Source organism: Thermobia domestica, chromosome 3 (assembly GCF_964235325.1).
Source record: "Thermobia domestica chromosome 3, izTheDome1.hap1.1, whole genome shotgun sequence".
In the NCBI taxonomy this organism is placed as follows: domain Eukaryota; kingdom Metazoa; phylum Arthropoda; class Insecta; order Zygentoma; family Lepismatidae; genus Thermobia; species Thermobia domestica.
In genome coordinates, this window is record NC_137456.1 from 67,652,952 (window position 1) to 67,677,906 (window position 24,955).

The window sequence follows — 24,955 nt, forward strand, 5'->3', positions numbered from 1 at the left end:
TTTGCAAACCTGTCCGTACGTTAATGTTGTTTGTGCTAATATGCTTTGTTATAAACAATCAGCATTGGTTATACAGAATATCACACTCGAAAGAATCCCTGGTTTAAAGAAGCGTAGAACGAGGAAATAAAACATTTAATCTCGTACTTGTATCTATAAGAAGTGAAATAAAATGAGATTTTTCACACGAAGTGCTGGAAATATTGTCCAACGGACGGGAAATACAGTACACTTTTAAATTCTAGACTAGGAAAGAAATGCCACCACAAGTCTCATGGGTAAGGTTGCAAACTTTTGAATGTGGAAATGGAGTACATGTACTCTTAAGATTGTGCCGTCATCGCTTGTCAAAAATGTGAACGATCAGAAAGTGGTAACTTCACATAAAATTGAGATATTCGGAGTTCGAATTTAATAACTTTAGTTACTTTTCAAACAATTATTAAACTTATTAATTCCAGTTTTTGTTGAGTCGGAACATGTACACTCATGTCCAAAATGATTGTCGCATATCTATAACTGTCTTCTTGTAAGAATATAATTTGATAATGATTTTGCAGGGTACTTTTAATACTGTTAGTATGTGTATAATTGGGAAATGTATGTTTGTGGTAGATTTTATTGTAAAAAAAATTATAAATACGAAAATTGGAATGAGTAAAACAAAATGTTGCTAAATGAACAAGAAAGTTGTATTTTCGTTTTATTATTCTTATTTTTTGCTCTTTTGACATGACATTTACCACATACATATCTTTACCGATTATACACATACTAACATTATAAGAAATACCGGGCGAATTTGTTATCAAATTATATTCCTTCAACAACATATTTATAGACGTGCGACAATAATTTTGGACATGAACATACTTTTTGTAGTCTACCATCAATAATACAAAGTACAGCGTATTTAAAATAGGAAAGCGAATATAATTATGGCATGCACAAAATATACTTGAAAAATAATTCTTACCAGCTTCGCTGGCAAGGACACCCATCAGGGGAGGCGAGGTGGGGTGCTAGCCCCCCTAGAGGAAATTTTACTTCAGAATATCGAAAATCCAATAGAATTTTTACATTAGTTACAGCAAAATTTGAAACTATTTTTGAAACGTCACTTATACTTGCCCCCTTCCCTTGGAAACCATAACATGGGCGCCCTTGTTCGCTGTAGCTCGTAATGTCTCATAATACCTACATACTTTTACTGGATCTGTATGCATTATTTAATTGGAAGAAGTAGCTGAGGATGAAGCAGCACTAACTGCGCTCTTGAAAATGTACTTTTGTTGCCCTTGAGCACTTTTGATAAGTTCAGTAAATTTTCCTGTTTACAACTCTTCAGCAAATTCCGTACACGATAGGCCGATATGAAAGCGAATTCTAAGCTCTGCTTTAACCATAATCATCGACAAACGGTTCCTTTCGTCACTCCAAAATTCATATGAGTAGAATAGAATAGACTAGTAAGAGGAAAAATTACCGGACATTTTACGTCCGGTTTTGAGCTCGCACCGAATACCAGACAAAGATCAAAAACCGAACTGTCCGGTAAAATACTGGACGGTTGGCAACCCTACTCCTGGGCAACACTATTTCATCTAGATTGTATATCTCCGGACTGGAGCGGGATTCTAATTACACCATCATATGTATGCCAAAATCTAGTAAGTATTGAGTTTTACACCTCCACCCAGCACTTGGGTTATGTTCGGCTGTCCAGAATGGGACGGAGGGGACTCTTTATGATGAAAACAAGTTAAATCTATTAGCAGCTTGTGAAGTGTGTATAGAAACAATGACGAAACTTATCTTTATTTTACTTCACAATAAGAAAACGGAATGGGTGAAATATTGCATGATTTACTTCAACATAAACAGTTATGTTTGTAATGAAATAATAAATCAGCTTGTTGTAGACAAGAGGAAGTTGGATGTTGTGAAGTTTGTATATTAAATCCTCATGATGAACTTTATCGAACCCATTTGCTATGTTAAACACTTCGGAGGGGGGATTGTTTCTGTTAATAAATGGTATAACTAGCCAGAATATAGTATCATGACATATGTACAGTCAAGGACAAAAGTTGTTTCCGTTTTGATGAAATTAGTTTCTTAAATAGCTTCAGAATGCAAGAATAATTTGAGTACAGTTTTCAGTAAATTAAAAAGAATGTCATTTTCTGTATGTTCGAGCCATACCGTCGTTATTCCCAAACAAATTTTGCCAAACGAAAAGAACTTTTATCGCTGACTGTACATGCGACTAGATCTATTTTTTAGTTTGAAAATTAATATTCTGGTGAGTTGGCAAACTATAGCATGACAGTCTACAAACTTTTAAAGGTTAATGATTTTTATTGCTTGCTATGCCGTGAAAAAAACATCACGAAATTTTTGCAAACATAATTTTTTTAAATTTAAACTAAATAGTTTAAGAACAAAATTTTAGTATTTTTGTTTAAAAAATATTTAGAACATAATGTTGATCAAACAGCTTACAGATATTTAAAAAAACTTGACATTGAGAGAAAGAACAGACATGCCAGATTTTGCCATTTGACACAATATTGTAATGCATATACAGGAGTAAAAGTGAATTTGAAAAGGTAGGGGGACATATGACGTCACGCAGTTCCCCGTGCTTATGTTTGCCCATTGTAATTTTTTTTAGGAAATGGGGGACACCATAGATATTTTTTGGAAGTGGGGTAACGGCGCACTATCGCGTTCCCTTCACTATTACCCCTGGTAATGTAGTAATTTAACAATGTAATTGAACCTATAATTAATAAATCTTAGGTATCACAGCAACCTTAGGAACTTTAGGTTGCGATCTATCACAATTTCGTGTAGTGATAAATGCCATATGTGAATATTCTTAGTATAATCACAGAAATACCTTATATATATAAATTTGATAAATATTGATTGCATCTTAATGTTTGTTTAAGAACATAGATGAGTATAAATTTCCTGAACTGTATTTCAGATCGCTAATAAAATTTTTGAACTGTATTTCAGAACGCTAATGACACACAAGAAGCATATCACGAAATCTCAAATATTATTTCAAATGCATTTTCACCTCAAAATCCCAGAGAAGGAAAGGTAAGTTATATCAGAGTAGAAAATGTAAGTAAAATATATTCTTTTCAAAATTAAATTTAAAAAAGGAAGTAAAAAATCATTTAAAGCTTTCGGTTAGTACCAAATATTTTTATTTAAAATGATAATATAAATGTAAAAAAAAGGATTTTTTTTGTAGAGATCCTCGTTTGTTGTATATAGAATATAATTTTGATACCACTATGTGGGCATTTTTTAAAGTACTTAAAATGATGCTAAAGTGTTTCCACATCACTGTCTTATACATAACAATCAGCGACTACTGTATTTTTAATAGCTAAATTTGAGAGGTTGATTTGTTAATTATTACTACATAGCTTGTTTTATTTTATATTTTAAAGGAAGGTACAAAAAATAGAACATTTCAAAATAATTTTCTAATGTACTGCAAATATATAATCATAAATAATTTGTTGGGTAAAGTACTTAGAAAAGTATTCAATCATAAATAATTTGTTGGGTAAAGTACTCAGAAGAGAATGCCATCATAAATATAATGTGTTGGATAAGGCAAAGAAGAGAATGCAATCATATAATTTGCTGGATAAAGTACTCGAAAGAGAATGCAACCATAAATAATGTGTTGGGTAAATACACAAAATATAATACAATTATAATTGATTTTTGGATAAACTGCACAAAATAGAATGAAATTTCAATTAATTTGTTGGGTAAAGTACACAGAAGTGGATGCAATCATAAATAATTTATTGGATAAAGCAAAGAAGACAAATCGATCATAAATAATGTATTGGGTAAATACACAAAATACAATACAATTATAATTGATCTGTCGGATAAACTGCGCAAAATGGAATGCAATTACAATAAATTTGTTGGGTGAAGTACACAGAAGTGGATCCAATCATAAATAATTTGTTGAAGAAAACAAATAAGAAAATGCAATCATAAATAATATGTTAGATAAATACACAAAATAGAATACAATTCTAATTGTTTTGTTGAGTAAAGTGCGCATGGAATTATAATTAATTTGTTGGGTAAGGTACACGGAAGTAGATCAATCATAAATAATCTGTTGGATAAAACAAATAAGAAAATGCAATCATTAATAATATGTTGGTTAAATATAAAAAAATAGAACACAATTATAATTGATTTGTCGGATAAACTGCACAAAATAGAATGCAATTACAATAAATTTGATGCTTGAACTACACAGAATTGGATGCAATCAAATAATTTGTTGGATAAAGTACACAAAATAGGATGAAAAATCGTTATTAATTTGTTGGATAAAGTACACAGAAGAGAATACAATCATAAATTATTTATTGGATAAAATAAAGAGAAGAGGATGCGGTTATAAAAATTTTATTTATGCTTTGTATAAAATTAAAATATGCATTCATACCGTCAAGGAAAATTAATCGTAAACCAACTCCTATTCGTAACAAAACTTTGCAATAAATATCGGTTTTGTCTTATCTTTGACATATTAGATAATAGAATCCAATCATGTATCAAAAATCGATATATCTTCTGCGTGATATCTGAGACTACCTGTTCTAAAATAAAGGAAAACCAACGTTATCCAAACATCAAATCAAAGAAAATCTCGCCAATTATGATATTTCGTGAGAGATCGAATTTTGACTATGTTAACTTTGATTCAGGTTGAAAGGAAAGAAAGCTTCATTTCCATTTCTCTGTCTTAGAAGTAACGTTGCAAAGTTAATGAAGCACGTTAACTTCACACAAGTTCTTAATACATTGGACATCACACATTCATTCATCTGAAATTAATAGAACACTAATTTGGTCGAGGTATTAACTGAATACGATGTTTTCTCAACAGCGAAGCCTTTACTTTTTTACATCACACTGATCAGAAGTTGGTTTGCTTTTAAAGGAGAATTGAAAAATTATTCACACTCAGATTTTATAAAAGAAAACAAGAATATTTTGTTTCAGATATCATTAAACTCTTCCAAATTCCCCCTTAACCTTAAAATAATCTTTATATTGTAGCGAGCAAAAGTAGCTTCAAATATAGGATGGAAATTCAAATTTCTATTTATAATTTGCGATCTGTTATTGCGAGTCATCTAGGATATGATTTTTTTTTCAATCCACATTTATAAGATAATATCGGCTTACTATATGTAGATCCTAATTATGTGATATTGTAATTAAGTAAAATTTCATGCTATTCATAAGATCAAGGTTTTATCATATTTGTCCCGGAATGAATAAAAAAAAATCAACAAAGCCATATTTGGAAAATGGAAGGTTTTAATAGGTTGCAGTACTTTAAGAATATTTTATATTCTTTAAATATTCTACAATTTCCTAGCATAAAATGTCGATATTCATGTCCTGTCACTGACTTGCTTTACGCAACGTCTGAAACACATATACACGTATTTAACAGTCTCCCTCTTGACAAAATCCTGAACTCACGTCCAGACTTTCTTTCGGAAAATATGTTCCGAGGGGCACAGTTAGTGTTCGGAAGGGCACGTATTACTTTCACACAGTACTATTCTGTTTATTATTATATTTTGGACGTGTTTATTGGTCTCCTACGAGAGGTCACTCTCAGAGCTCCGGGGGAGGGGGGGCAGTGGAGGATCCAGGGGAGAGCTATCGGGGGCGATCGCCTCCCCAGAAGAGGAAACTTTTTTATTTTATATATATAAATAAAACCCTCCCAGAGTTTGAAACTGTTAAAAGTAGTTGTAAGTAGCAGTATGACAACCCACCGCCCCCACCAAGAAGTCGGTCCTCGATCCGCTCCTGGGGGGGGGGGGCAGTGTCCTCCAAAAACATGTCTGGAAAAAGCACTACTCACGTCTGTTTATTTTGCTCTATATTACTTGAACGTAGCTACAAATATTATTTGCAAAATTAAGTTATTATGGATCGTACACAGATTAAATAACATGAATATATCTTGCATGTGATCGCATTATTCCACTTCATGTAAAGAAATATCCATAAAATATTCCAGTTGGAAAGCGACAAATCTGTTGACGTTGTGGTAGAGCGTACTCGAAGCTGATCACTGGTTGTTAGAAAAAAAAAAAACATTTTTGTAAAGTATCTTCTTTGCTGTGGATGTGATGATGTATGCTATTGTCCTTTGATAAGCATAGAAAAATTGAAGAAATCCATTCCATTAGGTGTGACGTAGTTGCTTCGAGACCAGACTTGGAAAATATCCTGAAGATCATCTTGTGAGATAAGTGTCGGAACTTCATTCGTGGAGTTTAAACTAGAAAAAGTCATCTGCCATTGAGTGTTTGAAGGCTATGAATTCTTCACACTGATTGACTGGAAGATTTCCTACTATATTTGTGGAGTACGGTAACATATCGGACAACTAAAAACAAAATTTTACTCTGCGTTTGTGGCGAGAAAGACATCTGGTTGTACATGTTACTATTTTGTTCAGGAAGTGTGTGTATAATGAATGTAGTGAATAAAGAAGACGAAAGATATGTGGTTAATGCAGGCCCGTATCCACGGGGGGCAGGGCTAGGGTGGGCCGCCAACCCTAAATTTTTACTGGCCCCCCTAAGAGTTTCACGGTAGGCTTGCAAATGAACTATAATATGTTGATGAACTATAATATGGTTGGGTCGCCCCCCCCCCCTACATTTTTGGGCTGGTACCGGCCTGGGTTAGTGTATGGACTTGGAGGGATGAATGTGTTACGAGGTATGATGGTTTATTGTTTTTTTTTTTTTTTTTTTTTGTGATGTGATAGAGTAGCTCGTGCATAAGTTATGTTGGAGTAGGGTTATGAGGAAAGTTTTTTTTTTTTTAGTTTTTTTCAATTACATGGTTATGAGAGAATGTAGGATAGTTTTTGGAGGATCCGTTGGTGTTTTATCTTCCTGATTGAAGTTGTCGGCAAAGAATTGCGAGACATTTTTCACTGTATCTTTGAGTTTTATGATTAGTTCTTTGATGGGCTGTATGTACTTTAGCTTCTTTTATATAATAGGTTAGCATCGTCTTGAAAATTGTTGTAGATTCTTCGCAGCCAATAGCGTTCGGTCCTTGGCACATCTGCTATGTTATTAAGAGAGTACAGGTTGTGCCTGTGTAGAAGGTGGGTCTTATAGCCATTTTGTAAAGATATGTTTTGTTCTTGGTGCTTGTTTTGCGGTGGGTGTCGATTCGAATGATTCAGCAAGTATCATCAGCGAGTAATACCAACTTGGTGGAATACTTTGGGTTTAGAGGAGTCTCATTGACATATAGGAGATAAATTAAAGGTGCTATAATGGAAACCTATGAAACTCCTTGTTGGATGCTTATCCTATCCGAACATTGGTTGTTGAGCCAGATTTTGGTGGTACGCCCAACAAGAAAATTGTGGATCCATTTTATGATAGTGGTAGGTAGGTTATATCTTATGAGCTTGCAGAGAAGACCATCATGCCAGACGGAGTCAAAGATGCCAGTAAAGTCCATGAAAGCTGCACCGCTGTTGTGTCCTATAGCAATAGCTTTTTAGATGTCGTGATATATTCATATTAGTTAGTCATTGGTGCTGTGGTTGGGCCTGATATTAGCTTGTTGTTGTATGAGTAGTTTAATGTGAGCGAGGTAGATGTAAAGGCTGTTTACTAAGATCTTTTCCATGAGCTTGGAAAATATATTAGTGAAGCGATGTGCACAACATTCGAAAGGTTGGACATTAATTGAAATAGCTTCTAATTGACAAAAAGACATGAAACAAAAAGCATTGTCTGTAGTTTGACTTAGGGATGTATCTGTATACGTCAGAGCTAATATTTTTTGCACAATTGTAATTAATTTTATACTTTTCTTTATATATATATATATATATATATATATATATATATATACAAGGGCGGATCCAAGGGGGACTACGGGGCTATAGCCCCCCCTTGACGCTCAGGTTTACACTGGATAAAATGGGCTTCAATTCTGCTTTACACTGGAGAAAACGGCAAATTATGGTTTAGCCCATCCCTTGATCATATCCTGGATCGCCATTGTATATATATATATATATATATATATATATATATATATATATATATATATATATATATTGGTCTAAGGTTGCTCGAGTTGGTCGGTGATTTTTCTGGCTTATGGAGTAAGATTGTGCGTGAAGTCTTCTACCCGATATGAAATGAGAACATATCCGGTGTACAGACTGGCTGTATAGAGCTCTGCCAATTTGGTGTGTAGTATTTGCGGTGCACCCTTTATTGTCAGGTGCCGATATGGTGTTCTTCCGTTGTTGTATAGCATCCTCAACAACTGAGGGATGTATAGGTTCAAGTAAGTTGGAGACTTCTGAAAGATGCTAGTCTCTAAGGTCAGCTGCTTATGGAGTGAGATGACGTGTTTGATGATTTGAGCTAAGCTTTCAACTTTGCGTTGTATTCTTATGGTTGATTGAGGTTCCTGGAATTTATTTGTTAATACAGTGGCCAATTGTAGTTTATTTTCGTCAGTAGGAAGGATACACCATCGATGACGTTGGGAAGTTTTACTCCCGCAGAATTTTTATACTATTTGCTTATTTCTTGCCAGAACTTGGTGATATTGCTATTTTACAGTTCATTTAGCTTGGTGCAAAATGTTTCTTTGTGGTCCTTGATGGTTCGGTTTAGTTGGTTTATCTCAAGTTTAGTAGTAGATGATTGGTGTTTGCTATATAGTTGTTGTAGGTAACGCTTATGTCGGATATTATTAAGAATGTCCCGGGGGAGCCGTTCAGTGCCAGGAATTATTCTGGTAATGGGTATGTATTCTTGGTCGGCATGCTTAATGCAACTGGTGATCACATTGGCAGAATCTTCAATAGAGAATGGTGTTAGTGCTGTTGAGATTTTGTATAGGTTTTCTTGCAATGCTGCCCTAAAGACAGAATTTTACAATATGCTGCGTAACGTAGCGTACTACAGAGAAAATTCATAAATAAAGATATAAAACATTAAAATGTAAGTAGTGTAGAGGTATTATAGTCAATCAAATAAAACACTTATTCCGAATTAATTCTCTAGTAATACAACCTGCAAAGAGCAATGGTAATATGTGGTCAGTACATAAGCTTGCATGAACGTTATTTTTGGTATTCCAGGCAACCAAACTAGTTCGGTAAGGTAGAAGGGCTATTACTTTGATATTCCAATACATGCTTGCCTTCTTTCTCATAGTTTAGTTCCTAACGCATTCATTTACTTTTGAGCGTGGAAATCACGTCTGTAAAAAGTGTTGTCAACTCAGGACTTCCTTACTAATTAACATATTATTTTTATGTTGCCGAAAATTAGCATGAAACGTTCTATTAAAATGAATATTTCTCGTCTATTATAAATTACAGTCAAGACAGACAGAGAGCAAATAGCTACATCATTATTGCTTTCAATGTTCGAGAAAGTAGATGTTCTGAGTTTTTATAAATAAAATAAAGAAAAGTATAAAATAAATTACAATTGTGCAAATATATTAGTTCTAACGTATACAGATATACCCCTAAGCCAAACTACAGACAATGCTTTTTCGTTTCGTGTTTATTTGTCAACTAGCAGCGTTCACCCCGCTTCGCTGCGGTCACCCCGGAACGCAATAAACTTTGTTACTTAGATAATTTTTACTTTTTCGCTTTCAAATTGCAGTAAATGTTAACATTATAGCGCCTGTCATTTATGTTAACCCGCCGAGTGACCCGCTTCGCTGCGGTCACCCCGGAACGCAATAAACTTTGTTACTTAGATAATTTTCACTTTTTCGCTTTCAAATTGCAGTAAATGTTAACATTATAGCGCCTGTCATTTATGTTAACCCGCCGAGTGACACGGTCATGCGGGTTGCATATAAATACGTTTATTTTTACCTATGATGAACTAATAACAAAGGATTTGTACGTATGGACACTTGAATGGTCAATTATCTCAAGACACTGGTAATTAAAAATTAAAGTGATATGATAAAAACCATCTAGGGTCCAAATCCTAATAACCCCCCAAAAATAAAAGAAATTGGTTCAGCCGTATTAGCGTGATGAGCTAACAAAGGATTTGTGCGTTCTCTTTTATATAATAGATTAGAAGCCTTTTCAATTAATGTCCAACCTTTCGAATGTTGGGTACATCGCTTCACGTTAAAATGGTTACGCCGTGAGTGTGTTATGTTCAGTCCTTTTTTTTTTTTTTCATTTTCCGTTAAGTATTTACAAGATTTTATTGCATGCTGTTAAGAATTATTGTTTCTATTTTGAGTCAATCACAATAGTAACACAGAATAATCATATAGTATTTATTTTTTTATGTCTATTTCATTACAGGCTCTGGACGACTCAGAATCTCAAGAGAAACTGGATCCCAACCAGATAATGGGTTTTCTGCGAAGATCATTTCGAGGACTTCAAAGGTTATTTAACCGTGAATTTAGAGCTGCTTTAAATGTAAGTATATATTTATACTATTTTATATAAGGAGGAACCTATGCAAGCAGTCACCACTTTTTTTTTTAAATAGAAACAATCTTTGTTAATAGAGTCAGAAATAAACAGAGCTTTAAAAAATCCTTTATTACAAACAAGATACAACACCAGCTTCAAAGTAACGACTTGAGCAGTGACATATTTCTGTCAATATTTGCATCACTTGAACTGTTACAGTGGTCCTGATGGCTGCTTCGTGTCATGCCTTTTAAAGAGCACGAGTCGCACAAATCGTATCTTCTTCGCCGGAAGTGAACCTCCACCCTTTGAGAAACTCTTCGATTTTCGCGAAATAGTAGTAATAATCGGCACTCTCGTCTTAACTCTGGCAATCATTTATTCGCTTCTTGGTGACTTCACTATAGAGGCTTCAACTTGCGTTCACGACATTGTTTCCCCGTCGCAAGTTCTACGTAGCTATCAGAAAATAGCTTGATGCTTACTTAACATAATTAATGTACAGCAAACTATTTCTTTGTTATGAACACCACAACCAAAACACTATCTTATATGCTATTTTAGAGACTTACACTGAGGTGATGACATGGCAAATCCATTGGTTTCTATTCCCTTCTTTAAATACAAGAAAAAATATGTTCAAATTTTATGGTGATTGATTCAAAACATTCCCAAAATTTGATACGTTCAAAGTATATGTATTGATTAAATACCGCAATGTGGACATCTGGTAGGCATGTGAAGAGAATAGGCTATGTCTTAATATTGTAATATTTTGTGGACTTTTAATTATTATTATTATTATTATTACCAACATGAGTTAAAAGTAACTGTTGTTCCATGTTAAGAATTCTGCTGGAATTTTCCTCGAAATTTTTACTGGGTCTCAAATTGAATATAATTTTAATGTGCACCTTAACAATAAGTCGGCAAATACATAAATAGATAAATAACTCTTCATTTTTCTTGCTTTACATGATTCCCTATGACATTCTCCATTCATACTTTCCTGACACATACCAAATAATTGCGTGTAAATTAAAAAAAAAAGTGCAAACTGATATACCATAAAAGATAATTATTCATGCGAAATAGACGTACCACCCTGTCAGCGCCATATCTTAGATTTTTCTCTGGGGAAGGGGGGGACAAGCATTAATATGCAAGGTCTGCGGGACCGTTAGTTACGTCCTTGGGCCCGTTTCATACATGACAAATTACTTAAGGGACAATATTAACAAATCTCAAAGCCATACGAATAAATATTATTTCTAGGGCCCCTAATAGTAGACAGTTTTTACTGAAATGGGCCCACGACTCACTTTTGTTTTATTTAACTTTTGTGTCAGTTTTGCTTATGTAATGGAGTGAACCTGTTTGATGCTTCATTTATAATTTCATGTTCGTATCGTATATGGAGTAAAAAAGTTTTGTCTTAAAATGGGCCCCCTTCGAACGGCGGAGAGCTTCCCTGGGGTGACAGTTGCCCCTGCTCCCCCCCACAAGTTACGGTTCTGCACCTTGTGCAAGGAGGCTACCACAAGTATTTTTTTTTAATTCCGCGTCAGAGCAGACCGAAGCTAGTGGGATAGCGCGGGAGGGAGCAAGCGGAAAGAGACGGTTGGTATGTAGAAAAATGATTATTCATGCAAAAATCACGAACCAATCTTTGCTAGTTCATCATTCTAAGCATCAGTTCGATCGTGCTCGTATGTTGTGTTTACAAGTAAAATTTAAATGTAGTTTACCCAAAGTTTGAATATGTATGATATATACAAAATAACTCTAGTGGATGGAACAAATTGTCTATTGTAAATATCATTATGAGTAATTAGAATTATCAAATATTCGACTTCCTATAGCACTTGTAATTGTTTTACACTAGTAACCTTGCTCTTAAAATTATAAAATAGAACTTTTCATACATTGTGCGTCAATGGAAATTAATATTTAACACATTCCTCTTTCATCTTCAGTTATTCATTTGCCACCGTAAAATTACCATTTTGTAAATCTACACCAATTTTAATACAGATGTATCTTTTTCTATCTGTAATATCTGAACGCCCAGTAAAACCCTTGCAATTCTTCAGCGAATGCAAGGCTACAAATCACGTATTTCAAACATGCCCTATGTTTATTATATGGGTTGATTTAGTCAATCATTTTAAAGTCGTGGCACCCTCCTGTACGGGATAAATACGGTGGTATGAAAACAATTTCGTCTCACTCAATTTACAACTCCCAGAAATCCTAACTTATTTGTGATAACAGGATATCCCAAGTTGACTCATAATAATCGATTCAGAAGCCGCCAATAGCACAAAGTCATTGCTTGGTTGGCCAGTATGGTCGGATACATACACTTCATTCAATTCGGAGACATGGGAAATAAAATTACATTTGATAATTACTTAAACTAATACTAACTATGTAATATACCATGCAGGTTTAATTTTGGCGCACAACTCAAAATAATTGTTGAAAAATATAATTCTTTCACTATTTTCTTTTTATTATCCCCCAAAGAATTTGCGGTGGGCGACATGAAAATATCTCACTCGGCATAGATAAAATTCAAGGGTGTCACCAGAAGTGTGTTGAAAAATTGCAATTCTTTTACGATGTGCGTATAAATACGGTTTTTGAATGTATGGCGTACAAACTTCAGTGTAAAAAAAGCACAAACCAACCTTGCTATGTAGTCACTAAAAAGCGCGAATACTATCTAATCGATTCAGAAAAGGGAGAAGCTGTTGGGCCCGCGCGATAACGCGGGGCTGCGTCCGAAGGAAGCAGGTGTGTCAGCGATGGTAGATATATGTATAAGCGAGGATAGTGAAAAGAAGTGTTTTTTGGCAATGATACGAGTTTCAACAGCAGTTGTCATGGTTTTATACTAGTAACGTTCCACTTGTAAACATGAAATACAGCTTCAGTACACTGTACAAAAATACACTGGCAGTGGAAAATAGCATCTAATAGAATCATCTCTCATATGCACTCACTTATTTTATCCATCGTAGAGCACTTCTAATGATTTTATACTAGGAACCCTACACTTGTAAAGCTCAAATACAACTGTATTGCTTCGTATTTAATTCTTCGCCTGCAGAAATTTGTTTCTTATAAATATCTCTTTACATGCAAAGTATTAAATTTTACTTGTAAATCTTCCAAAAGGTGATGCACCGAAACTACACCAGACCTAATATAGGTCTACTTAAATTTGTTATGATTTGAAAAAAGAATTGTTCTAAATGTATAACCGCTACCAGATTATAGAGGTATTTTTTGTGGACGCTCTGTATATTTCGTAAAGACAGTGATTATTATTTTCGATTTATACTTTATTCTGCGACGCAAATAAGTTCTTTCTTCGGTGGGAATTGCATCTTTCCCACACAACTGGACAAAGAAGTCTTTCATTGCTTTTTCATATATATATTTAAAACATTGCTTTTTGGTGAGAACATTTCAGTGAGCTACGAAACTTTTCAGTGTTTCTCCCTGACTTATTATTATGCACAGTATATATTCTACAATTATTTGGAACTGAATTAAGTACTTTCTTTAATCGCTTATGGAAATATTACAGTAGTTTAGAGCAGGCTAGACCAGAACAGGTGTCCAAGTGACCGAATGGCACCAGCCTCATCGCTTTTGCAGTTCCTTATCTGTACTTTCTCACGCCCAAGTTATCGCAATGTCTCGTGCATCGTGGCCAGTGGACTAAAATTAACATAAATCCTTTTCCGTATTCTGTTTCCATGTGCATGCAGGTGATTTAACTGAGTGTTTTTTAGAATGAACTGCCAACACTCTTCAGTCAACCACTGCAGCTCGTATCTAGAACTTTTGCGCTCAGGGAGTTTAACTCTGGAATGTGTGCAGCCACTACGCACGTTGCGTCGGGAATTAAGTTTGACTTGGTGTTAAGGGGCACAAGCTATTAGCTGGCGAAGGACGTTTTCTTACGGCCAGCCCCCAACTAGTGAAGTCTCAGGTTCATAAACCTTGTGCGCCAAAAGTTATAAACGCGCCCTCCAACATTAGCATTCTACTTTGGAGACTTTTTTTCTTATTTGCTGAAGACTCATCTTAACGCCTCAGGATTGTTAGGCGCAGCAACTGGATTTCTACATGGGATTATCCCGGCAACTTTTCCCCCAGTGCTAATCCCCCAAGTGCGTCAATGGTGTGAGAGAAGTATTTGCAGTGAAATCTGAATTATAATCTTCTATATAAAAGTGATAAAAAGGGCTACCGTGCGTTAAAAAGGCAACTTGTGATTTTAGTAATGAAGATTATTATACATATTCTGTGTTAAGTGTTGTGTTCATTTCTCTTGGTTATTATTTTTTTATATATATAATAGTATTCTAAAAAATAAGTATAGTGTTATTTAATCCAGTGTGTTTTCGTTGTTTGTGTGAATGATGTTTGTGTGCGTTATGGTCTGGATGACCGTCTGATCGTCCGTGAGGTTTTCGGGACGAGACATCCGAACCTCTCGGCGCCTAATGCTCATATCATCATTGAAACCGACGAGTGATTTGGAAACAATTTGTAACCCCTTCTTGGAGAGGTCCTTCATCGTCCTATACAGGCAAGTTCAGGTCTCAGCAGAATACTTATTGGCAGAGCCCGAACAGCGACCCGACACCCGGGTGGTTACAAATAAATTGCCGCCCGAACAGATACTAAGTTGGTTACAAATAAATGGCAGCCCGAACACTAAGTGGTTATACATAAATGGCTGCCCGAACAGCGACCCGAACATTGGTCGGTTATAAATAAATTTGATCGGTTAGAAATGTTGATATTCTTCGCAACCCATCTGAGTTCTGCCTTGTTTGCTTAATGGGACATTTGACACTATCTTCAAGTCTAATCTACTGTCAATTTAGTTCAACAGAGGGCACATCCTGTTGAACGTATTCTCAGAGTTGTGATTCAATTGCTTGTTGATGGAACCAAGCATGAAAATTAAATTTATACTAAGCAAAGATACGCTTTGCCATTCGTGATCGATGCGATGCATTTGCCTAACATATTATTCAGTAGACTACAGCGATTAAAATATCTCACTGGAGATTTGACGATTTTAAGAGGTATGTTGAATTCTTATCAGTATTGGGTAAATTGTATAAATGGTGCAATCTAATAATTGGCTTACAAACAGGTTACATAAATATTCAATGTATCTTGAAGGTTGTTTGAATTTAACAAGCAGGCCTATAATTAATTCACAGATAACTTATAAGCAGAGTTAATTTTACTGAAACAAGAAAGTAATGCTTCAACAGTTAAATTAAAATAAAACTTTATGATTGCTTCAGATTAGACATAAAGAAAAACCAAAAAAGGTCGAATAATTGAAATTGTAGGTGAATTAGACAGCTGCCAAGCCTGCCTGTACTTCACAAACACAAGGTGCAAATACAGGCAAGAACTAACTCTATGGCCTATGGAACCCGGAGGTTCAGTTCCGCGTTTACAAAAGCTCTCTACTTACTTCTATCCTTAGCCAATTGGATCCAGTTTCTACTTTGTATTCCTATTTCTGCGAGATCCATTTTAATATTGTCCTTCCATCTGCTCTGGGTCTTCCTAATGGTCGTTTTTAGATCAATCTTCCAGTTAAGATTTTGAAAGTTCATACTTTGTTCCATCCTGCCTACATGTCCTGCCCACCTGAGCCTCCTAGATTTGATGGCCCTAACAATGTTTGGTAAACCATATAAATTATGTAGTTCCTCGTTATGAAATTTCCGGCATTCAACATTCAAGTTCCTCTTGGGTCCGAATATTCGTCTCAGGATCTTGTTCTCAAATGCTTTCAGTCTAAGTTCTTCGCTCAGAGTAAGCGACAACGTTTCGCAACCACACAAAACAACAGGCTTGATTATTGTCTTACATATTTCCAGCTTCAAATTCCTCGATAGAATTCAAGACAGCAAGAGATTTTGAACTGAATAATAACACGAATTTCCTGCTTTTAGTCAACATTTAATTTCTTCGTGAATATGATTTTCGTGTATTATTATTGATCCTAAATATTTGAAAGTATCCACTTTGTCAAAAGTATTATTTGATATTTTAATGCATTCATAATTTGCCGTAATACGATCCCGACGAACTCCCATGTATTTAGTTTCTCGCTGCATTTACTTCTAAGCTCATGTTCCTGCAAGCATTTAATAAGACTTCTGCATTTCTCTCTATTGTTCTCCTATCATATCCTATTAAATTAACATCATCAGCAAATGCAGGCAAGTCAAAAGGAAATTGCTAACTGGAGATATGGAAAATATATGCGGCTGCTGCTATAGATTGTATGGCTGCACAACTGTCTATTTTTTTAACCTCAATAATTGTTTTAGAACTTTTAGAGTAAATTAAACTTTGGGAAAGATAGTAAAGGAAATCATGAGTAACCAGTGCCGGATTTAGGTTTGATGGGGCCAGGGCCGTGCCGTGGAAAATCAGCACCCGGGGCGAGAGTATACGACGGCGCCCCCATACATATATACCAAGCAATTTTTCCTATCTTTTTTTCCTTTTTTCTCCCGAATTTTTCGCGCCCTTACTCCGGCGCCCGGGGCCGTCGCCCCGCTCGCCCCCCCACAGCACGGCCCTGGATGGGGCCCTAAGCTATTGAAAGTAATGGGGCCCTTTATATGTTTAGCTTTCTTTTTCAGCGAAAAAAATATTGCTTTTTGCGTTTGAATATATACTATATAGTAATTTATTGACATAATAGATATCTAAATACGTACATTTACACATAAAATATGTATTTAATTAACGTAAATATTGATCAATTTACAACATTTTTATAATCTTACATCATTTACAACACATTGCGAAATTCTTTTGAAACACAACTTACAGACTCATATTCTAGTCTCTGGAAGCTTGCTATAAACATGAAATAATGAGAGGTGTGAATATATTACGCAAACTACTAATAATCATACAGGGCAAGTCAAAGTGATGACCCCAGTTCAAAAATTTATTCTGTGAATGAAATCTGATAAACATATGTTGAGACATGCGCGTCGAAAGGTTAACTGACTAAGTTTAGTTTCCTTCCAATCTTTCCATTTTCTACCGCAAAGGGTCAGCAGCAAGCAGTTAAGTAAAATGGCGTTCAATGGAAGGCAGAGATCTTTCTGAGTACCTTATCATCATTATCAACAAATCTGTGATTAGTGTACACATGATTTGATTCATGGGATTTCTTCATGTGGGGTTTTGTAAAGAATCATGTTTACGTACCACCACTTCCAAGAACATTGATTGATCTGAGTGTCAGCATCACAGCATTGTTGATATTGACCTCAATTCAACACTAATATCGGTCATTTGCGATCATTTTTATATAGAACGTTGTATCTCTTGACACTATAAGTATAAAATCACTCGTTTCTTTCTCTTTTTTTCTTTTTTCTTAAAGGGTAGAAGTTGCTTAAGATAGTATAGGGTCTATAATATTTAGCATGTTTAATATATGGTATTAACAATTGCCATAGTGTACTTTGGGTATAGGAAACATATGCTCCATTTTAATGTTTTCGACATGCTTCAAAACTCTTACGTGTTTGGCATCCCACTAAACAAATTCAATATTTTTTTACAGTGTTTTAGCTATTGGTCCCTATCCCCACCCACGCTTGGTCTTTGCACGTTTTTCGCAGTTACCTAACTGCAATTCTTGGAGATTCTAATTTTATATTCATCATAATGCACCTTTCTCAGATTACCAATATAATAGCTAATAAATTCTGGTAAAGACAGAAAGAGATTCATGCTATATGGATAGACACCGTTAAATGCGCCGTTATCCGTAAAGATGTTAAGAAATTGACTCCACTAAGCCCTCTTTCATAGAAAGCCACTGAGTTGCACCACTGCTTGTTTTAAATTGGAACTTTCATACGTAGCAACCGCAGTTGCTTCCACTAAAACAGTTGCTGCCACCGTCTACTCTAGTACAAGCGTCTCGAGCAACTCTCAGCATCCGCCACTCGTGAAGAAGCATTGTCTTAAATGGAAGCTTTCACACGGGGACACTGCAGTGGTCGCCACCGCACAAAGTTGCCAATGTATCTTTAAAAAAAAAAAAAAAAAAACGGATTAATGATCAGAGACGAAAAATGTACAATTATTTATCGCTTAAAATGTACCTTATTTTACATATACTGGATTGCTCGACTGTCTTAAAACAACTATAGACTCTTCCTATATTTTGTGTTAAACTGCGATATCGTCTCTGTGATGAACGCATAAGATACCAGGAACAGATTGCTGCCTAATTCTTTATATTACCATCTTCCAAATTACCTTTACAATCCTGATCTTTCTGTAACGTAAAACATGCATGTGGGAGCTAAATAGACGTCTACTATGTTTTGTTCTTGAATATTAATCATTCGATCACCCTTATTTGGCAAATGAAGCATTTCAGGATATATTATTATTATTATTATTATTATTATTATTATTATTAGTAGTAGTAGTAGTAGTAGTAGTAGTAGTAGTAGTAGTAGTAGTAGTAGTAGTAGTAGTAGTAGTAATAGTATTCAATCCCTAAGGAAAGAAATAAAGGAAGGAAATATGTTGTTGACAAAACCAAACATACATCGATGCGATCCTCATGGCTAAGCAGTTAGAAGAGGGCAGGTTTGATTCCCGGTGGCAAGCACTGTGGTTTTAAATAAAGCCACGGATCCACGTCTAATATAACCTAATGGCCCTGGTGCTATATATTTGTTGTGTCCTGGCAACCTCGTCCCACTACTGAGAAAATATATTAAAAGATGTTTTAGAAAAAAAAAAGTTTCGGTGTCTGCTATCAGTTGTTTGGTTTATATTACTGTTCATACTAGTTACGCAACACAGATGCTATGTATGAAAGGGCTATAAGGACCTCGGTCGAGATAATTGCTCCAGCTTCTGTTCAAAAAAAAAAGGAAAAAGAAAAAAGAAAGAAAGAAAGAAAGAAAAAGAAAAAATAATAGAATTCAAGAATTCGCTTTCGCTCACTAGTTGCCGTGTGGCTTGTGGAGTATCGGACACACTTACTAACATTATAATCTTATTAAGGCCTACTGCATGAACACAATAATACCGTGAAGCGAAAGCACGATGGGTGTAGTTATTGAGGTAACAAACATATTTTGAGAAGATATCAAAATCTATCTCTAAAATTATCCTATCTCTAAAATTAAGAGTAATCCAGAAAGTTCAGCCTTTTCTCGAACCTGATAATTCAGAAGTTTTCAGACTTTCTCGAGCTAGATATCGGAAAGTTTATTAAAAAATGAAGTTTTATTTTGATTGTTCATAGAATTCCCTGCTGAGAACTTCTATTTAAAATCATAATCACAATCTTAATTTTTGAAATAATAATTAGATCGATGTAGACTAGGGTTAAATTATGTAATTTTTTTTTTCTCTGCGAGGATGCCACAAGTGGTACCACGTTCCCTAAAACTACACATCTATATAAGAACATGCAAAACAGCATCAAGGTTTTTCAGAAAAGGGTTGCACCTCACGGTGTTGTTACTGTTTATTGCAAGGGAAAATTACTTATCACATTTTGTAATTTTACTAACATCAAGAACGCTTAAACTCTTCTCTGTCTCTCTACTTTCTTATTCGTCTGTTCTACGTGCTTCTTGCTTCGCTTTGCTGGCCTCAGAAAGCTTCCTAACGTATGCACATGACTCGAATTGCTACCCGTTCAGCATGATCGAAGATATTTTCCAAGAAACCACAGCTCGCATACAAAACCTTTGTTCCCATACTGTTTGGCAGGTAATATTAAATCTTCTGCTTTCAATGACTCCAACAGGTCATGTTATGTCACTGTCTTGACGTACGGTACAGCATTCTGCCGTAATTTTTCATATAAACTTATGGACTGTGAGCTGTCTCTCCTTACTCCTTGCTCGGTTGATCCATAGATTGTTGCACCAGATGATTTTGTTTTACTCCCTGCTTGTGTGTACAAATATCAAATTCCAAGAGACTTCTCTTGTGGTAACATCCACAAACGTCACTATTTCAAACACATCGTATGAAAGTATGAATTAAGTTTATTGTCTATTCATCAACAGGTAATTTACTTACAAAACGTGATCTCATCTGTTGTGTTCTTCCGTCATTTGCTAACCGATGTGATGCAAACTTTAATTATGGGGGCAGTGCCATCTACTCTTGAAAATTAAAATGTCTTTATCACAGTAGGTAGAGTTCCAGTACCACAGTGAACACCGTCAATGGTGATGTGAAGATTAGGATTATTTTCAAACATTACCATACTTAACTTCTGCGAACGTTACTTTTCTGCTGAACACACTAGTTTTAGATTTTAATGCTTTATATTTTTTTTACGATATACAGTACAATTATTATTTAACATTTGCAATGTTTTGAGTAACAACAAATTGTTGTTGGTTCATGCCAGTGGCGTATTTAGGGGGGTAGCATCCGGGCTTAAGCCCCCCCGAAATCTTACTTAGTAAAGTAAATGAAATATCTTGCAGAATTTTCACATTTCCAGGCAAAGTCCCCCCCACGAAAGTTAGCAAAGCCCCTCCCGAAACAAAATCGTAAATACGCCACTGGTTCATGTGACCTAAGCTGACGCGTTGACTTGATGGTGAGACTCCATCACGGTGAAATTAAAATACCGCTAATTTTACAGTAATTATATGATATCTTCAAATAGATAAAAGATAAATCGAAAGTTGGAACAAGAGCTCGGTAGATAATATTATTTTACATGAGATACCGTTATCACGACTCGCTTATCTGCTTTCGATTTCCAGTCATTTAGAAAATCGACATTTATTTTCGCGTTTATAAATGGCTGCACACGGTGACTCGTGATAAAGATAAATGGCACAAGAGCCAAATTAGTTATTCATCGGGTAAACAAGTGTTCACTTTTCGGGATTCCAGTTCAAATCTGGTTAAATATTTAGTTAATTTTCTATTAATAGCTGATATAGATGCGTGTCAACTTAATCACTGAGAGCTGTACATAGTACAAGGTTTCAATACGATTTCAAGAAACGAATGCTGTTAAGGAAATATATATATATATATATCACCAGAAAAGTGCCTCAAGCAGAATTAACGGAAACTAGTAGGTGACTCGTGATAACGGTACCTCATGCAAAATAATATTGTCTAGTGCGCTCTTGTTCCACATTTCGATTATCTTTTATCTATTTGAAGATATCACACAATTACTGTAAAATTATCGGTATTTTAATTTAGCAATGTTTAGGCCTCTTAAGTAAATTTTTTATTGGAAAATATCCCAACATAGTAGATCCCAACACTTGTCAAAATAAAGTGAAAGTTAGCCGTGACGGACGGTACCTGTCCTACGTACAGTTCCATACGTATCCAGCTCAATCTGTATAGCAAAACTTGTGTAATAGGAAAATAGAAAACTAGTATTATTATGATATTTAATAGTGGAAAATACTTTCTTTGTGCATCTATAACACGATATGTTCGTTTATTTCCAAAAGTTCTTTTTCTTTTCTTAAAAGATTGGAAAGGTATAGAGAATACAGTAAACTCATCAAAAAACGCACTATCAAGTCAGTATATACATATTGTAGAACGGGATTACTTCGGCATAGTGGAGTAATTTTGACCAATTACATAATATAAGGGTAACTCAAAATGATGGACCCAATTTTCAGAAATTTATTCTGTAAAATCTAGTAAACATACGTATGTTAGTGTGAGACATGCGCTTCGAAAGGTCAATTTTCAGTTTAGTTTCAACGGAGTATTTCGACTTTCTATCGCTAAGAGTCAGCAGCGAGCAGTTAAGGAAAATTTCGTTCACTGGAAAATCTTTCTGTTTGGCAGGAGACAGACTATCGGTTTGATGTGTGCCGTGTTACGCGAGGTCTTCTTATGGAACACTTGTGATTTGCTTGAGAAAAACTTTGATAGTTTACGTTTCTTAGTATTTCTCTCACAATAATATATGTTTAGTAGATTTCACAGAATAAATTTCTGAAATTTCTGAATTTCACAGAATATACGTAAGTTGCAGAACTTAACAATTGGTTATCGTCCATTTGCGTGTAGAATAAGACCGGTTCAATACAAGGGCGCCCATGTTGTGGTTTCCAAGGGAGGGGGCAAGTATAAGCGACGTTTCAAAAACAGTTTCAAATTTTGCTGTAACTAATGTAAAAATGCTATTGGATTTGCGATATTCTGAAGTATAATTTCCTTTAGGGGGCAAGCGCCCCACCTTGCCCCTCTGATGGGCGCCCTTGGTTTAGTATTACAGACACGTAACGTCTTGTAGTATTGGAATTTTTACGTCCCAACAAAAATTGCTGAGTGTGCGTTTGATTGTATAATAACCAGATTTTTAAAGTTATTATTGATTGTATAATAACCTGGTCGTTTAATAACCAGTTTTTTATTATTAAGTAATAATAATTATACCATTTCTTTTTGTTTTATTTTCAGCAATCCACGAAGAACGTTAACGAATACGTAAAAGAATTTAGACAAGCAATAACACCATATTTAGCAGAATGAAGATGTTGAAAGAAGGGGAGAGAGGAATAAAGTAGACCAATGTATCAAATAACTAAAATACATTATAAGTGTTTCTTCGTGTTATAACTTGTGAAACAGAACAGCGCTATAATTGTTTGTGATAGAACTGAATAGTGATTTTTTTTTTTTTAATGGATATGCATTTGACAGAGAATGAAACCTATTTTTCTCAGGTAATTAATAAAATAGTGGTTTCAACCAAGCAGAGGTAAAAGTGGATATGAAAAGGTAAAGGGATGCATGACGTCACGCCGTCTCCCGTGCCTATTTTTGTCCATTGAAATTTTTAGGAAGTAGAGGGACGCCATAGATATTTTCTGAAAATGGGAGAACGGCATCTCCCCGCATTCCCCTTCACTTTTACCACTGCAAACAAGGCAAGGTGGGACTGTGGTTATTTGACCTTTATAACGTGTTCTTGTTGATTATTTTTATTTATAAGTATGTAAATTAACGTTTACTTTGTTCGTTAGGTAGCTATACAGGTATTGCTAAATATAATATCTAATAGTACTTTAGAAGAGCATATGTGAAGTTCTACTTTTAAAGTGTTTTTAAATCTATTAGTACGAAAAATTGCTAATATATTTGTTGTGTTGAATTTCAGTTTAGTGTCCCTTTTAGCAGCGAGGCTATGTGAGACGTGGACCTACTGATTAACGTGGAATCCGAACCACATGAGCCCCCGCCGGGAATCGAAACGGGTCTCCCGTGCCAAACGCGCGTGCGCTAACCGCTTAGCTAATATATTTCGATTGCAAATATTATCAATGTTCAAATAAGATAGTAACAATTCTGTTCTGCTTGTTAAAAGTTTAAACATTTTATCTGATACTAAATTCAAATAATGTAACATTAGGCTGAAGACCTGTGAAATTTTATGTTTTACTTTTATAAGCTACAAATAATAATGTTATTATATGTATTCTGTATTACTACGTATTGTTGCAAATAAATTATGTTATTTTGTAAAATTTTGTTGTGTTTTGTATTCATAAAAGAAATATTATACACTAGACTCTCGCTAATCCTGCCATTCCTAGCATATATGGGTGCCGGATTATCGGAAGTGCCGGATTATCGAGTGTCTGTAAAGAATGCTACAATTTCGAATGCATACAGTATATAAAGCATTGTTTAACTAAGCAACTAAGTATTGTTGCGCATGCGCACGATAATTCATTGTGCACGTATTTTTGGTTGGATGTGCGCCGGATTACTGAGAGGCCGGACTACTGAGGGCCGGATTAGCGAGAGCCTAGTGTATTGTGAAGAAATACGAGGGCTATTTGTTTCTCAACCTCCATCAAGACACCAGAGAAGAACCATGTGATATGATGAAACGGGGACAAAAGAATGTGTTCATTGCGCATTGCCCATGTCCCATACCCATAAGGCTGATTCATACACAGGATGTTATAAAAATGTGTCACATGTTTTGGGAACAGATTCATCACATCAAAATAAGAAAAAAAGTTCACATGGACCTGTGTTCAAAAGTGAATAATTTCGGAGTTATAGGATGCCAGAAACGTGAAATAAATGAACTTTAAAAGCTCATAGCTCCATTTCTATATAACGTATCGTAGTCGGGTCAAGACATCAGAGAGGAACTGGTATATGAACTACCCTAATACGCATGTTTGAGAATGCTCCAGTACTTGCACACCATTTTTTTTAGAGAGATAGGTGGATAGAGATCAAGTACTCCCAAACAGCCTCTCTAAAAATGATTGTGCACGGATATTTGGATAGTTTACATACTAGTTACTCAGTGATGTCTTGACC

General features: G+C 35.2%; 1 protein-coding gene across 4 annotated transcripts in view; it reads left to right on the forward strand.

Moving 5' to 3' along the window:
- LOC145680469 (uncharacterized) overlaps positions 1 to 24,130 on the forward strand; it is a 176,246-nt gene extending 152,116 nt beyond the window's left edge. For all 4 annotated transcript variants that reach the window (XM_081751037.1, XM_081751036.1, XM_081751034.1 and 1 more), the window contains exons 4-6: positions 3,028 to 3,114; positions 10,433 to 10,552; positions 23,075 to 24,130. In XM_081751037.1, coding sequence (XP_081607163.1) covers positions 3,028 to 3,114; positions 10,433 to 10,552; positions 23,075 to 23,146 — 279 coding nt within the window. In that variant the 3' untranslated portion in view covers positions 23,147 to 24,130. The remainder of the gene's footprint in view (positions 1 to 3,027; positions 3,115 to 10,432; positions 10,553 to 23,074) is intronic.
- Positions 24,131 to 24,955: the final 825 nt, after the last annotated feature.